Source organism: Ischnura elegans, chromosome 4, assembly GCF_921293095.1.
Source record: "Ischnura elegans chromosome 4, ioIscEleg1.1, whole genome shotgun sequence".
NCBI lineage: Eukaryota > Metazoa > Arthropoda > Insecta > Odonata > Coenagrionidae > Ischnura > Ischnura elegans.
The window spans coordinates 25,746,982-25,762,370 of record NC_060249.1 but is presented as its reverse complement, the minus strand read 5'-3'; the positions used below and the strand labels follow the sequence as shown (position 1 = coordinate 25,762,370).

General features: G+C 35.3%; 1 protein-coding gene across 1 annotated transcript in view; it reads left to right on the top strand.

Moving 5' to 3' along the window:
* LOC124157310 overlaps window positions 1-13,782 on the top strand; it is a 147,815-nt gene extending 134,033 nt beyond the window's left edge. Inside the window, exons 13-17 of the mRNA XM_046531933.1 lie at window positions 831-1,028; window positions 3,918-4,322; window positions 9,581-9,742; window positions 11,426-11,552; window positions 12,802-13,782. Coding sequence (XP_046387889.1) covers window positions 831-1,028; window positions 3,918-4,322; window positions 9,581-9,742; window positions 11,426-11,552; window positions 12,802-12,843 — 934 coding nt within the window. The 3' untranslated portion in view covers window positions 12,844-13,782. The remainder of the gene's footprint in view (window positions 1-830; window positions 1,029-3,917; window positions 4,323-9,580; window positions 9,743-11,425; window positions 11,553-12,801) is intronic.
* The last annotated feature ends 1,607 nt before the right edge of the window (window positions 13,783-15,389 follow it).

Below are 15,389 nucleotides of genomic sequence, written 5' to 3'. Positions count from 1 at the left end.
ATAAAAGTATTTTTTCTCATGCTTAAGTACTGTGCTCGATGATGCCATTCCTAATCTTTCGCGGGGAAAATGTGGTAATCAAAATATTTTTTTCTCTCGGTAGAGGCTTACTTCTTTGAATTGAAGAAAAAAAGAGTTTTCATGCACATCTTCAGTTATTATCAATATTATAAGTTTTTATTTTCATTTAACATTAATGGAATAAAATGTATAAAGTATTATTTTTAGCGTTTATTAGATTTTTCACTCATTGTTACGCGTATTGGACGAATTTTTGAATGTATGTAAAAAATCAAGTATTCATCAGCATGTAGTCTTCTACGTCTCCGTATAATTATTTTGTAATAAACTTCCTCAGTTGCATTAAGTTGCCTATGGAGTTTTTCACTGAATGACAAAATCTACTAACTAATATCTAATATAATTAAGTCTATAATTAATAACTTATACAATATGTTCTTTTGTATTTTCCATTAGAAAGACATTTCTTGAGGGGTATTGTACGCTATTAAAAGAATTCTTAATGCTGGATTCGATTTTTTCAGGCAGTATTTAGGCATATTCTGACAGCATTCACTTTTTGCATTCCTCTCTTTTTTTAAACAATGTTTTCCTTTGAATTTATTACCAGCAATGACTGAAAGCCAGCTACCGAAATAATATTTATTTAGGATATCTGTATCTTTTGAAGTTTATGATGTACTGGGTAATCCCATAATTTTTCTATTCGCTTTTTGCGTGGATTTTTGGAGTCGCACAGCTTAATAAAATAGCAAATAGTGGGTACTGGGTGAAACCCTAACTAACCCTTTTTCAATTTTTCTGAGCAGCAGCCAGGGTGCGCCCCGGGAGAGTCGTCGCTCCCTGCCCAACAGGCCGTCCAAGGCGTCGGTGTCTTCGGCGCCCGCCGTCCACCCCAGCAGATCCTCGTCCACGTCAACCGCCCTCTTCCCGGAGTCGCTGCCGCCAGTCAAGAACCCCAAGGACGCACTCAGGCAGTCCTTCCAGAACATGGACGATCCCGACTGGTAGGGAACTATCCTACAACGGGCGTATATTCAGATCGTATCGTCCTGTCTCAAATGCTGACGAATCTACCCTAGGCTTGACATAACACATGTTAGCAACGATTGAGTGTTATATTTTCGTTGCTTTTTCGAAGAATTATACACAAATATGCTTAATTTCATCTTATTTGTTTAGAGACTCATGAAGAAGTCAAGCAGTAACTAAATTGGTATAAAGTCATGGATAAAGTATTGATTCAATACGTCAATATCATTAAAATATAATTAAAAAGTGATTAATGAAATGACCGTAGTATTTTTATAAAAGAGTATGAAATTAGTAATGAATATTTATAAAAAAATCAATGAATTGAAATTGGCATTGAATATATTGTTTCAGAGAACACGTACCCAGAATGAATGTTATTATTCTTCAATTCATTTTTTTTTAATTTCATACAGGCTCATAGCCTTGATGTGATAGCTTATTAATACTTTCGTCTGTACTTTAGTTCTGACAAAATTACTTGAAATTTTCATTGAAAACATGATTAAATTGGTTGGGAAATATAAAATGCGAAATAAATTTTCTTTACAAAGTCCTGCCTATAGGTGTACGCTATTTAATAAATGGATAGGTGAACTGTGTTTTGACTTCGAGGAAATGTAAACCGTAATTTTCGAATGTAGGGAGGTGATGCTTATAGGATAAAACTGAGATCACCATGTCTTTCTCCGTGGGAGTTAATTTTCGAGGAAAAGGAAAATAAATGAAATCATGAGAAGGACTGACTGAACAATTCAACTACCGTGTATGCAATTTAGGTCCAGGAAAATTGAAAAATGTTATTTTTTTAGCTTTAGAACAAATTGTACTTAATTGGTTGCTCAGCAGCTAAAATCTATCAATGCCTAGTCAGCAGAAAGGATGGCCCTTTGCATTTTCTTAGAACCAAGATAAAAACAGCTAGTAAATATTTTGCAATTTTCGTTGTTTCCAGAGAAAGTGCATGTAGAAGGTATTGCCGCAAAACAAAGTTTTCCAAAAACTAATAACATTTGGCAAGTTTCAAATAATTAACGCTATTTTCATGTGCGTGGAGTTGCGTTGAAACCAGGTCGTGAGTTGTAATTTTATGTAGGATTGGGTAGGATTTTGCAAGCCCTTTTAATAACATTCAACCAGTTCACAGCTAAAATTAGTATGTACTTACGAATTTGGTGACTACTAATACAGAACATTTGCGTAACCTGACTTTCAAAAATGGAACTTGTGATTATAAGTATAAACTGGGAATATTTATGTGATAAATAACATTATCAAACCTGTTGCCTAATTTTCTAGTTTTGTGCACCAAACCATGAATTTTTGACAAAAAATTCCAAGGAAAATGATCCTTCGCTCCAAATGTTTTACTCTTTATAACTATTCCATTTGTTTCAATCAATTCTTTACTGGATCCTACCTACCTTCAAACCGTTTGTATAGGCACAATACGTTAGATGCCGTGCAATTTCCGGGAATCGTTTGGGATTAATTAATAAGGAAACCAAGATTACGCTATTGATGAAGTACTCAGCATTCAAAATCATTTCGTTCTGAAATCAATGTGGAACGACAGAAGTACACTCACCAGCTCTTTACGTAAATGTTTTATCTTAGTGAATTTTATTAATTCCAGTTCGAAACGAAGTGATACTTTGTGTGAGAGTATTTCATGATAGGGACCATTGAGTGATCGCTATCACCGAAATCCTTAATGAAATCTTTAAAATCTAATCTTAAATGATAATGATTAATTCCCCCCACAAATGAGTATACCTTTTCAAGCTGTAAATTAGTATTTTGTGTCACGTCAGTAGATTGCCATATTTTCTATGTTCATGAACTTTAAGTTTCTATAAATTTTCCACAAATATTTTTCTATCCATTCACTACCGCTTGCAATACATTTTGCATTGTCTTCTGGTGTTTACACTTGCTGTTGTCAATGGCGAGATCGGAGAAGTTGATTACAGAAATACATACGTATTACCTCCAACACAGAACGTCGTCGACATATATACCATTACCAATGTTAATTATTTTAGGAGATTTTATTTTACCGTTTCAAATCTTGCATTCAAAAGAACCATTGAATTCGACCATGAATATTTCAGCCCAGAGAGGAGAGAAATTCCATGGCCAGTCCGTTCTTTCGTTTAAATTGGTTGCCCTCAAGTAAAAAATAATTTAGGGAGACAAAAAGTTTGAGCAGTAAATACATTACTTTGGTGAGGGCTTTATGTAGATATTTTTTAACACATTTTCGCCATACATTATTGAGAATGGAGTTGAAGAGATTTTCTTATGTCCAAAGAAACCAACTGAGCGTTGGATTATGGGGTGATAGAAAATAGCTCATTGGCCAGAGAAATTAGGTTTTCAAAGGCAAATTTCGCTTTGAATCATGTGAGTTGGCGATAAGCCGTATTTAACCTATATGCACTGGTTCATTGGTTAATGCTTTTGACGTGGAGGATGAGTAATTTATTCAACTAGCATTGTATAATTTTGAACATATAATATAAAACTAATAAAAATGATATTTATAAATGCCCCATTTTATTAATATTTGTATTACTTTATTTGCCTGGTGTTTTTGACCCGTGCTAACAATATTTGCATTTGGCAATATCTTGTCTTATTGGTGATTGTTTTGACCTTTATATGCTATTCATGTGCTACGTAAACATTAAAAACAAGACATAAACGTATAAAATAATATAAATTGACAAACTCCTTGAGTACATTCGGTATTGGTTAAATGGCGAGGGTTTTAGATGGAAGAAGGGACTTAATAGTATTCATCTCGCCCTAATAAAGTCGTTTTGTTAATGTGGTTGTGATGACTTTCTTCCCTCACTCAGGGAGGTGGCGATGAAGGGCTTGGAGCTGCTGGTTCGCCTGATCCGCCACCACCCGTCCTACGTGCAGGGCGAGTTGACTCGCGTGATCGCCACCCTGGCCCGTCAGATCCGCAACCTGCGCTCCCAGGTGGCGCGGGCCGCGTGCCAGGCGAGCGGGGAGTTGGCCCTGCCGCGCGTCGCTCCCGCCTCGCCCACTTCCCTCGCCTCCGACTCGTCCGTGGCCAGCACCTCGCTGCTCCGCCGCGCCCTCGAGGCCGACTTGGAAGAGGTGGCCGCCCCGCTGCTCCACCGCTCCGCCGACACGAACCGCTTCCTGCGCGACGACTGCGTCGCTGCCCTCGACCGCTTTGTCGCCGGCGTGGGACCCAGCCGAGTGGTTGGACCTATCCTCTCCAAGGGAGTCACGTGAGTGCCTCAAACTGCCATCAATTCTGCGATTAGAAATTTACCCTTGCAGGAAAATTGACACAAATAATTTAATGTCATTTTTACACGTGTTTCAAGACGTCTTGCATCATTTTATGGTGTTTAATATTGCTGATGCCAATGGAGAAGCCTGAGAAGTTGATTTTATTATTCATTCTTGGATCCAACACTGTACTTCGTTGACCTAAAAGTACCAATTTAGAGTATTTTTTGAATTCATTTTGCCGTTGTATGTCTCGCCTTCAAAGTAGACCATGGATACCAGTCCATGACCAGGTCTACACCAATCTCTTCTTTGTCGAGGATATCCTGACCACATAAGAACATTAGCAAATCCTCCACAAATCCTATAAGTAAATCCAAATACAACCCTATAAAAGCCTCATTGACTTCTCGCTTTCCATCACCTACTTCCCTGGCGTGCAGCTATTTAATAAAATTATTAAAATCCTCTTCCCTTTTTTTCTAATTTCCTCACTACTGGAAACAGCTTCACTAATTTCCTATTCTGACGGCCACCAAATCAATTATCCTTAAAACCTCCACATTGCTCTTCAGATTCACAACCCGAACCAAAACTTTAGCTATCCCATCCAAACGACCCCGTTGCAAAACTTGTGCGATCTTATTAACACAATCAGTTTTAAAGAAATATCTCGCTTTCCCTCCATCTTGCTCTCCATCACTTGCACAACAAATTACAGAATCTAAATCCTGCAATCAGAAGTAAACGACGAGGACTTCTGACTTCAGCATTTCTACAGAAGGGGACCGCATACAGCCTTTGTTGGCTGTTTAGACTATCCTGGTTATCAAATAAAAAGTGTGAGGGCTGTATTCCGGATACTAGAGTCTTCCTCCAGACTCAAAAGCGACGCTGTTGGTATTATCAGACCTCACTAGAGTCCCAATGCTCGTACAGGCTATACTCCGATTCTTCAAGAAGATTTAAAGATGCTAGTGTAAGTTAAGTAATCCGTAGCAAAAAATCCAGTGTAGCGGGAGTTATCCCGGAACACCTGTTCTTGGATGTAATAGTCGCATATTAAAGGTTCCTCTTTACAAATCCCAAGCATTTTAAATCTCGTGAAGGCAATTCATTTTTTTTAATCGTTATCGCTTTTCACGACAATTTACGGTTGTACTGTCAATGCAATACCATTCAGGGGAATTGTGCTTAATATTACCATAAAAAAGATGACTTCTTAGATCCCTCGATTCGGCACCATTTGGTGATCAGCCCATTTTTACGTATTGCAAATCAACGTAGCTGGATTTAGTCCGGCAGGAATCAAAATATTTAATGCATTTTCATCCTGTTTAACAGATGAATTGCAACTGAGCATGTAAAAAATGTTTTTATTATGCTTAACTATTTTTAAAAGTGGCAGGAGCAAGTGAAATCTATCATTTTTAATATTGGATAGATTACTCAGTAAATACATAATTTAAAAAAATGCAAGGCATTTTGTTCAAAATATGATCAAAGATTCATCATCATGCTTGATTTGACCCGCATTGATGAACAAATGGGAGATAGATTTTTGTCACTCAAATGATCACTTAATGAAATGATTCCCGGTGCAATATTAAAAAAATTCAGGTAAAAATATAAACTACATGAAATAAACAGTTATAAAATTATAAAGCCTATGCTTTTGTGTTCGAGGGGATTAAGTTCACGAATGAACAATTTAGCTGAATGACGTATTGTCCTTTGTATTGCATTGTTATTGTTAGGCTTTTAAATCATCCGTCATATGGTATCTCTCTCATAGCCTGTGGCATTGTTAACTTAATATTTCCGGTGGAATTGTCATGAGTTGATGGAGATACTAGGAATTTCGATGAGACCGTATTCTGTGAGGGAGAATTTGAAATCGCAGTAGAATACTTCGATAAAGAGAGTTTATTCCATTTGATTCCATTAAATAGTTCCACGTGTATTTATAATTTGTATATGACTGCTTTAATTCAAATAAATGCGAAAGTCAGTCACTAAGGCCGTAAATTTCTCTGCAGTTTCAAAATATCGCTGTTATTAATAATGTCAAGAACCTATACCAATATTCACATTTAGTGATAATGACAGACGGATATATCGTATTGTCCGAAATTTATTAACCATTTACAACACGTGTTTCGATTGCTTTACAATTACCCTCAGGTACTAAAGAAACTGACAAAAGATTCAAATACCAACATATATACATCGATAGCTAAGTTGTAACAACACATATCTAAAAATTTGGCCGATTTGACACAGGTATCTTAAACAAAGTGTAATAACATTAAAAAATAAAATTCAAGCAAAACACAATACTTTGTTGGCATGTGTATGCTTCCTTTTCAGTTTTATTAATTTTTGGCTTTTGATTTTAACGTACAATTAAAAAAATTAATAGTTTTTTTTGCTCTCCTGAAAAGCTGCTATTTTGTAGATACGTGTTGTTAGGACTTAGCCATCGATATATCTACAAATAGTGTGGGGGATAGTGTGGAGGAAAGAGAGGAGGGGGTATAGAATCAGAAGGAAGTATGTGGTGGGAGGGGGCGGGAAGAGGAAAGGGGCGATTGAAACAGGGTTTTAGGAGGAGGCACATATTTCATCATGCAAACAACCAGAAAACCAAATACTCCCAGACTTGCGTCATCTCACAAGATAAAAAGTAAGGAAGTGGAGTTACATCATTCGGGGATTACGTCGAAAATAGGGGAGTGACAAATGAACTCACTTTCGTTCATTAAGTCAAATTTCTTCCGTTTCTTTTTCACAATTATCTACAGTTAGGCTGAATCTAATCTTTGTCCTTTTTATTGGAATCGGATGATTTTCACGTCAAAATTGGAGATATGGTTTTCTTCCAACAAGTGCTTTGCAAAATAGGAATTTGGGTCATGATTCTCGAAGGACCTTTTGTGTTCAGACTCACGAGTGTAAGTTCCTCCCGGTTTGGCCGATGTACTGTTTCTGCCGTTTTTGAAGATACATGTCTTTTGGTATTTGAATTTTTTTTGTAAGTTTCTTTAGTACCTGAGGATGATTGTATAGCAATTGAACACGTGTCGTACTCGGTTAATAAATTGTTTAAAATACGATATCTTTGTCTATAATTATCATCAGTTATGTTCCACGACATATCTCCTAAGAAAGTTGGCCTTTGCACATGTATTGCCGTCAACGTCACCCGTACAGTGTATTCGTGGGTAAGCTATCGTGGTTACGTGAGCTGAATGCGGGCTCCTAAAATACTCTATCTGGTTGGCGGGCATTAATCCTGACCTGACAAATAAAAAATAATTCAGGCCGTTAGAAAAATTATCATTCATCACGTTTTTCTTCACATTATTTCTGTCACAAATAGGTATTACAATAGGTATGGCAAGAAACGCAAGTATTTAGTAAAATGTATTGTCTTTATGTTTTAATAAAATGCATTGACTCCTCTTAAATTCTTTCCTTAGGTTAGCGCTCATAATTCATGACATTCTTTGAGTGATTATGAAACAATGTGAATAAAATATATATGATAAAATATATTTAAAACTTATACAATGCGAATTTGCCATAAATTGAATTACATATTTCCAATGAAGGGTTGTTTTTATCACCTCTCTTCCATTTCATTTTTACGCTCTCACACATTTGAAAGCATTATTAATGTGCAGCCAATCGCACTAATTTTGAGATATTTTACCGAAACGGAATTGGGTGGAGCTGCTAATAGGCTGATATGGAATATAAAATTGTATCTTCTAAAGCCAATTGAATTAATATTACCGTAACCGATATTTCCGCTAGCTGGCCTAATAGCCTCTTACCTTGTCCTCGGACGGGTTACGACAAATTTTCCTCCCAGATGATGGTTGCCTTGCCATCTTAAAAACCTGTTTTAGAAATACAATTTCAATTTTGATTGGCAATTAGAGATACGCTTCTAAATTTATTCATTCTACATGTCAATTACGCAAAATTCCCTCGGCCAAAGTAGTCTCCACGCACGTATTTGATTTAAAGTAAAATTGACAAATGAAATAAACTTCTAAGAGACAAGGGAATGGGAAAATCACACCAAATCACACGATACGTGACTGGCGATTATATGGTTTCCAGCACCATGACATTAACCTATAACATGCAGGAAATCCTGCACCATCGTCTGCTACATAGCTAATAAGTTTGTTCTGCATGTATCATCATATTAATCAGTATATTTTAACAGAATTATTTCATAGTTGAGTTTCTCCCGCATGTACCCCGTAGCAATCGTCGAATAAAATATGCTTTTTGTAATTCTTGAATTGAGATTGTCAGTTTTTATATCAATTTTTCCATTCAATATTGCGGCAAACAAAGCTCTCATGCTCGAAGGTCAAAGTTCTCTAGAAGGTCAAATACCATTTCAATAAACGCAGATCAATCTTCGACGAGTCCTAATACCGTCCCAATCGAGTAATTTTTCAGAATTCTAGGTTAAGGTTCTGAAAATAATACTCTTAGTAGCATCGAATATCGTATGCTGCAAGCTATATGGAGCTGGAGCGAGGATTTCCATGGCATGTTTGGCATTTTTCAAGCGAACTCCAGGAATGCTTATAAGTACTCTCCTAATTATTTCTCTTATATAAATGATTATTTATACTTTTTTTTAATTACATGAGATTTTATTATTACATTACATTACATGAGATGATGAGATACATTATGCTATCATAATCAGAAGTAATAAAAACAAAATGAAATTCCTTATAATGAATATACAAACATAATATAAAATAATGGTAAAAAAAAGATTATGAAACAAAAGAAAAGTATATACCAAAGAGGATCAATAATCAATACATACATAATACCGTTTAGGTCCTGCTAAGCCAAACGGCTTGTCAGCAGGTGCCTTTGTTTAATTTCTTATTATGCCGTACACTTTGCGAACAAATATATATTTTCTTAATAATATTACTCTAACAACCAATTTTTTAGAGATTTTTTTAGAACATTAATGCTTTTAAGCTCCAACATTGATATGGGCAATGTGTTCAGTAACCTAGGGACTGCATGCGCCAATAACCTTCTACCATGGAGGTTGAAATACCTTGGTACGTACAGCCTACTTAGAGTTTAGTTATAGTTTAAATATTGTTTGCAGCGATCGGAGATCGCGCGTGGATAAAATGGCACCAGCCTATGGATTTCAATGTGCAATGTATTCTACCAATGAATTCTCTCTTTTGCGCAGGCATCAGAACGCCTTAGTGAGGACAGTTACAGCTCGGCTCTTGGCAACCATTGTTGCCAAGTTAGGTGCGGAGCGAGTAATGACTCAGCTGAACAAGGACGTGCGGGCTAAGGTGCTGAGAGCAGGGGCCAATCTGTTGATGGAAGGAAGCCTTCAAACCAGGTGAGGTATCTAATCCGACTGAACCCAAAATTACTTTCAGAATTATTGTTATTATGTGGTACATATTGCTATCTTAAAGCAGACCATAATGGTGAAAAAAGGGCTGTAAATTATGATACCAGCACACTCAATAATATTAAACTATGCTTAATTTAAAAACAGTTATCTGTAGTCAATAATCCCATTGCGATAAGAAATAAATGGAATACGTAGCTACATGTGGCTGACGAATTATTGAATTTGTAAGACACAAGATACTTGGAAAGAGCAAATAATAGAAATAATAAACAATTACTTGAAATAATTGTGAGAATTTGGATATACATTTTTTGGATTAATGCACATGTCTGGGGTTTATTATTAGGGAGTATTTTTAATCAGTATAGCTTTCATAAAATCCAGTATTATTCTCCTGGAAATACTTTTTTATTATTTCATTGTTGAGAGTGAGATTAATATGCGCACGTGGGGCAGGTTATAGCGTAATTAGAATTTATTATTATACCGTTTTAACTCCGTTCCCTGAATTTCTTAATTCTCGTTTTTCCCTATTATCTCGTCTCTAACCACTTTGATAACTCGTAGGCCACATTTATTTTATGTTTTTTTCATCGTGCTAAAATCATTGAAGGCTTATATTCTTTTTTAATACGACAGAGTCATTATTTTAGCGAGTATACTAATATAATGTAAATTCAAAGCGCTTTAAATTCTGTTGTTTTTTTTTACTCGTATTCAAAACGGCTTACAATATTTTTTCTTTAACTATTTTAAAATAAGTTGATGGCAGTTGACGATAATAAATAGAACTATCACCACTGAAATTTGGAGTATTGTTCACGCAGAGCCTAGCGATTAAACGTATTTTAAATTTGCCGTTTAAAAAAGAAGTAAAAAAAACGAAAAAAGGAAGGAGTATAAAAACAACGAATTGATGTGGGATAAGATGCGACATATTTAATTTTTAATTTTGGAAAAAAGTATCTTTCGCAATTTAAAAAATCTCATACAAAGTAACCTTTAGGCGTACACTTCGGCTTAAATGAGCAAAACCAAGTCACGGATAATTCCTGAAACTCAGGATAAATATAATGCCAATATGCGATGCCAAGAAAGTAATTACAATATATATTAATTAGCATGTGATTTAACTTTTCCAGTGCATATACGGTAGGGAAATCAATTAATGTCTAACCACCGTTAACAAGGCTTTTTTACCTGAGGGACATTACGTTCAAATTCACGCAGTAAGTCATTATCAAGGATATTTCTCAAGACATGTGTTTTAGACCTACAAGAATGAATAAAAAAAATGGCCACTTTTAATTTTCTAAGCTAATTTTTGATGAATTCACAGCTATAAAAAAGTCCAAAAATTACTATTCTCGCGAGCTGGGGAAGACGGTCTGTTTTCGATTGCTCATCATTTGGACAATGATAAGGCGAATATCGTGGAAATTTCTTTAGTTTTGCAAGAAAAAAATTTCGTGTTGCTTGGGGGAGTGATAAACATTTTAGGCATGCATTTTTAATCGGCGTCTTAGAAGAATTATACATTTAAGAAGCTAATCTTTGGTTAAAGGTGACAAGGTTAAGAAAATAATGTAGACTTCATGGATTATAAAAGCAGTAGCTAGTGGTGAAGCATCAAACTGTAGCTAATAACATTTATTTTGTTTCCAGGACGTATGCCAAACAAGTTTTCCGTTGCCTAGCAGCCCACGAAAGTTTCGAACGAGCTCTGACGCAGTCAGTGCCCCCCACAGTGCTGAGAAACATTCACAAGACGTTGCTGTCAATCAAGAAGGAGGTGAGTGGAGGATTTCACGTGAAAAATGAGCTATATAGGGATTTTAAATGAAATTCCAATTAGAATTTTTTATAAAAATATCTCGTTATTCCTAATGAATTGAATAATGAACTGAAGTTCTATTTTCAAATTTATGCCATGTACTGTGGGTCAAAAAAAGTATTCCAACTGATGAAGAGGCACCAAAAATGCTATGTTTAAAAATTCAGCTTCTCTTCTCTGAATGTCGCTGCGACGACGGAAATAACGAGCCAAAATTTTAACGATAGGTTTATTGAACGTACTTTGTCGAATTACCAAAATTGGTGAAATGAATTACGGAAATCAGGTATTGCGTGAAGGTCTTTTTAGCAGGAATCCCAGTGATGAGTATATTAATAATTGGAAGTAATATAGAAGCATAATTTTCAATGGTTACGAGTTTTATTAATGATAAAAATTAAGCGCAAACCAGAGAACAAGGTAGCATATGCTTGCTCAATTATTGGAGAAACGAGACTTGTATAGCAAATGATCTCGATGAATTCAATGAAAATATTAAATTTGTGATACATATAATATCGCCGGTAGAATTTTATAATGTTTATTTCCGTAAGCTTCTTTCTCAAAGACACGAGAAATTACCCAGTGGAAGAGTAGTGCATGATAGAGAATTAATGTAAAAGTATGAATCTCAAACATAAATTGTGCCACTCTATTTGTCGAGATCTTTTTTTTTTACACAGAGTAACCTAATTTTGAGATATTCTGGAGATGCACCTTCTGAAGCGTGGTAATTTAAGTATGAAATATTTTGAAGCTACTAAATATAACTTGAATGGAACTTCATCTATTACATTACAATTATAACCGAAGAGTACCTACGGCGTTTTTAATTATCACTGTCTAAATCGTCAGGCTACATACACCTGAATTATGGACGAGGAAACAAAGATAATAGTTAGTTAAAATAGTTGGTTGGGTTTTTTTTCCGACGGTCCTAATGTAACTCAGAAAAGAGTCATTTCAGTGCAAGCATGTGACTATTGATCCGCAATTTTTAACCTTATTTTTGGTACTCAATACCGGCCGTCAAAGAGGATTAAAAAAATTCAGCAAGCATACAAAGAGCTTTATAAATAAATCAAGGAAAAAATTATCAAAGGGTTATGAGAAATCGTAAAACCATGGTTAATGTGTCTATGTAAATATCAGGTTGTGAAATGACGAATTTATGCAATTTTTTAGAGAATCTTTCTTTCTATTACAGAGCTTAGCAGCTGCGGGGGCTGATCCAAGCTGGGAGGCGTGAATTCCTAATTTTTTAAAGAATACCATCATCATCATCATACTATTTGCATGAGTAAATGAAAAATTTTGTGGGAATATAAAATTTTATACATTTAAAATACGAACTGTACAAGCATTTGCACTAAAATGGGAAGGTGAATATGTCACACATGTTAGTTTATTCCTAACTAAATTCTCTAGTGTAGCGCCAGGAAAAATAATTGAGGAAAACAACGCAATTTCCTCTCTTTTATGTTACTCATATTGTGATAGAATAATTTAATTGGAAATATTTCAGATTTATATGAGTAGTCATCACAGTTTTGTACACATTTTATAAATATTCCGTCCAAAAGTAATACAAAAAGTTTGAAACACATCATATAGGATATTAACCGGTTAAGGTTACTATTTCTCATATGAAAAGAAGAAAGAACTTTCCTTATAGAGGATGCATATCAAATAGTAACGAAGGCTTTAACATAATTTATGAATGTAAATATGTTATTATAGCTCACCACTTAGATTACTATTCCGATGATTTTAAAGTAGTGGGGCAGTGTAAAGATGATATTTGAACATGTGCTCATTTGATCGAAGATTGTTTACAGACCACTTGTTGGGGTTGCTTTCATAGTCCATATTGGTGCTTTAAAGTATATAATTATTTACAGTGCAGTCCTTGTTGAAATTATTTGCACACAGATTGTTTTATATATGTGTTATAGTAATAAAGAATCTCAGAATATTGAACTGTTGTTGCACTATTGTAATATACATATTCTAGCATATAGGGTAATTGTCAATTTGACAGTGAACACTATTTACACAAATATGTGGTCAAATATTTTCTTAAAAGTGAATTATCAAGGATAGATATCATTGCGCGAAAGAGTCCAATTGTTGTATTTATATGTAAGAAAAAGAAAAAAATGAATATTAAATTTCTTTGCCAAACGTTTCCTATTTTAAAAAAAATAGTTCCTTGTTAAAAAAGTAACATCTTTTCTATGATATCTTCATCTACATCTACACAATAGCCCGCAAGTGACCTAAATCGGCGTGTGGCAAGGGGTGTCAGGACGCCAAACGTTTGCAATAAAATAAAAGAGAAAAGAAGCTGCTCGTTGCTGATAATTGACTCTTGCGTTAAGCATTTAATAAGCATTTATTCAAATTCTTTACTGTTCAAGGGAGAAACATACTCCTATCCGTTCGACAAATATATCTCTTAGTTATCGTTTCTGTCGGAATTTTATTCGTAGTTCGTTCTAAGATGCAGTTCTCCTTAAAAGTATCTTTTCTTAATAGCTCGAGCAATCTAAGCCTAGAATGTGGAGTCTTTTTTGGCTTCGCAAGCCTCTTTAGCAGGCCTACTTGAAAGTAGGTAGCCTTATAGGTCGCCTCTTTGTATTTTATAGCCTCCTCCTTGGTGAAAATTACCTCAGTAGGCGGTTTAAACAATATAGAAGTGAAGGATATTGAAGCATAAAGATTCGCGGCATGCCCGGGAAAAATATTGAACAACAGTGAAGCAAAATTGTTTATAAAGGAGGAAGACTATTTGGAAATCATGCAGTTTCATCGGCTATCCTTCTAGAAAAATGGGAGAGGAATATGAGTCTTCCTTGGATATTCATGGCGTTTTCGGTCCTAGGGGAAAAACAGGCCACTTGAATGACACTGCATCTTCTCGTTGCAGGCAAGGATCTAGAGTTTCCAATTCTTACGTCGTTCGCCTGGAACCCGCTATCCGTATCTTTTCTATGCCTCAAATCTCTGTATACCCCGTTCAATATCCGAAGTTGTCCGAGTCACGAACCCTCTTAAAGTGTTTAAGTTCCTATTTCCCCTCAGAGAAACAACAGACAAGTTGGAGCGGTTGCCGAAGCGACATATCTCAAAGATACGGACTCATGCTCCATTAAAAAGCGTGGTAATTTTCATTGAGAAAATATCTACTTTAAATCTTTATTCTCTTAAACTGAAATAAAATAATTAAAAAATAATTGAAACTGCAGATGGATGATTCTTGGGCCAAACAAGCTGATGAGAAGCAAACTACTTGGTAAGAAAACTAAAATCATGATCTATAAGATTGCACTACAACGTATAGTCTTTTACGGCTGCGAAATTACATTAAAGGTCTCCGGGAAAAAGGATTTGAAATTAAAGAAATAAAGAAAATATTTGGGCCTATTTATAAAGCAGCAATTCCTAGAATCGGGCAAACATAGGGATAAAATAGAGATTTTATAGTGAGCCGGAGTTATTTGCAGCAATAAATTGCAAACGCATAAGAATGCTTGAGGACACATATTGAGAAGGGACAACATCAGCATGATAAAACAGGTTTTTTTATGGTAGACCCAACGGTATGTTGGTTTTAATCGACAAATGTTGAATTTCGACGAAAATCGACGAATTTACCAAGTTCTGAAGGATGATGTAAAAATATTCGGGGCATAAATAGAAATGGTGGAAAAAAGAGATTAGTGGAGGCCAAAAACTATCCTGGGTTTATATGACCTCAGGAATAAGTAGTTATAATGTTTTTACCTTGGAAGC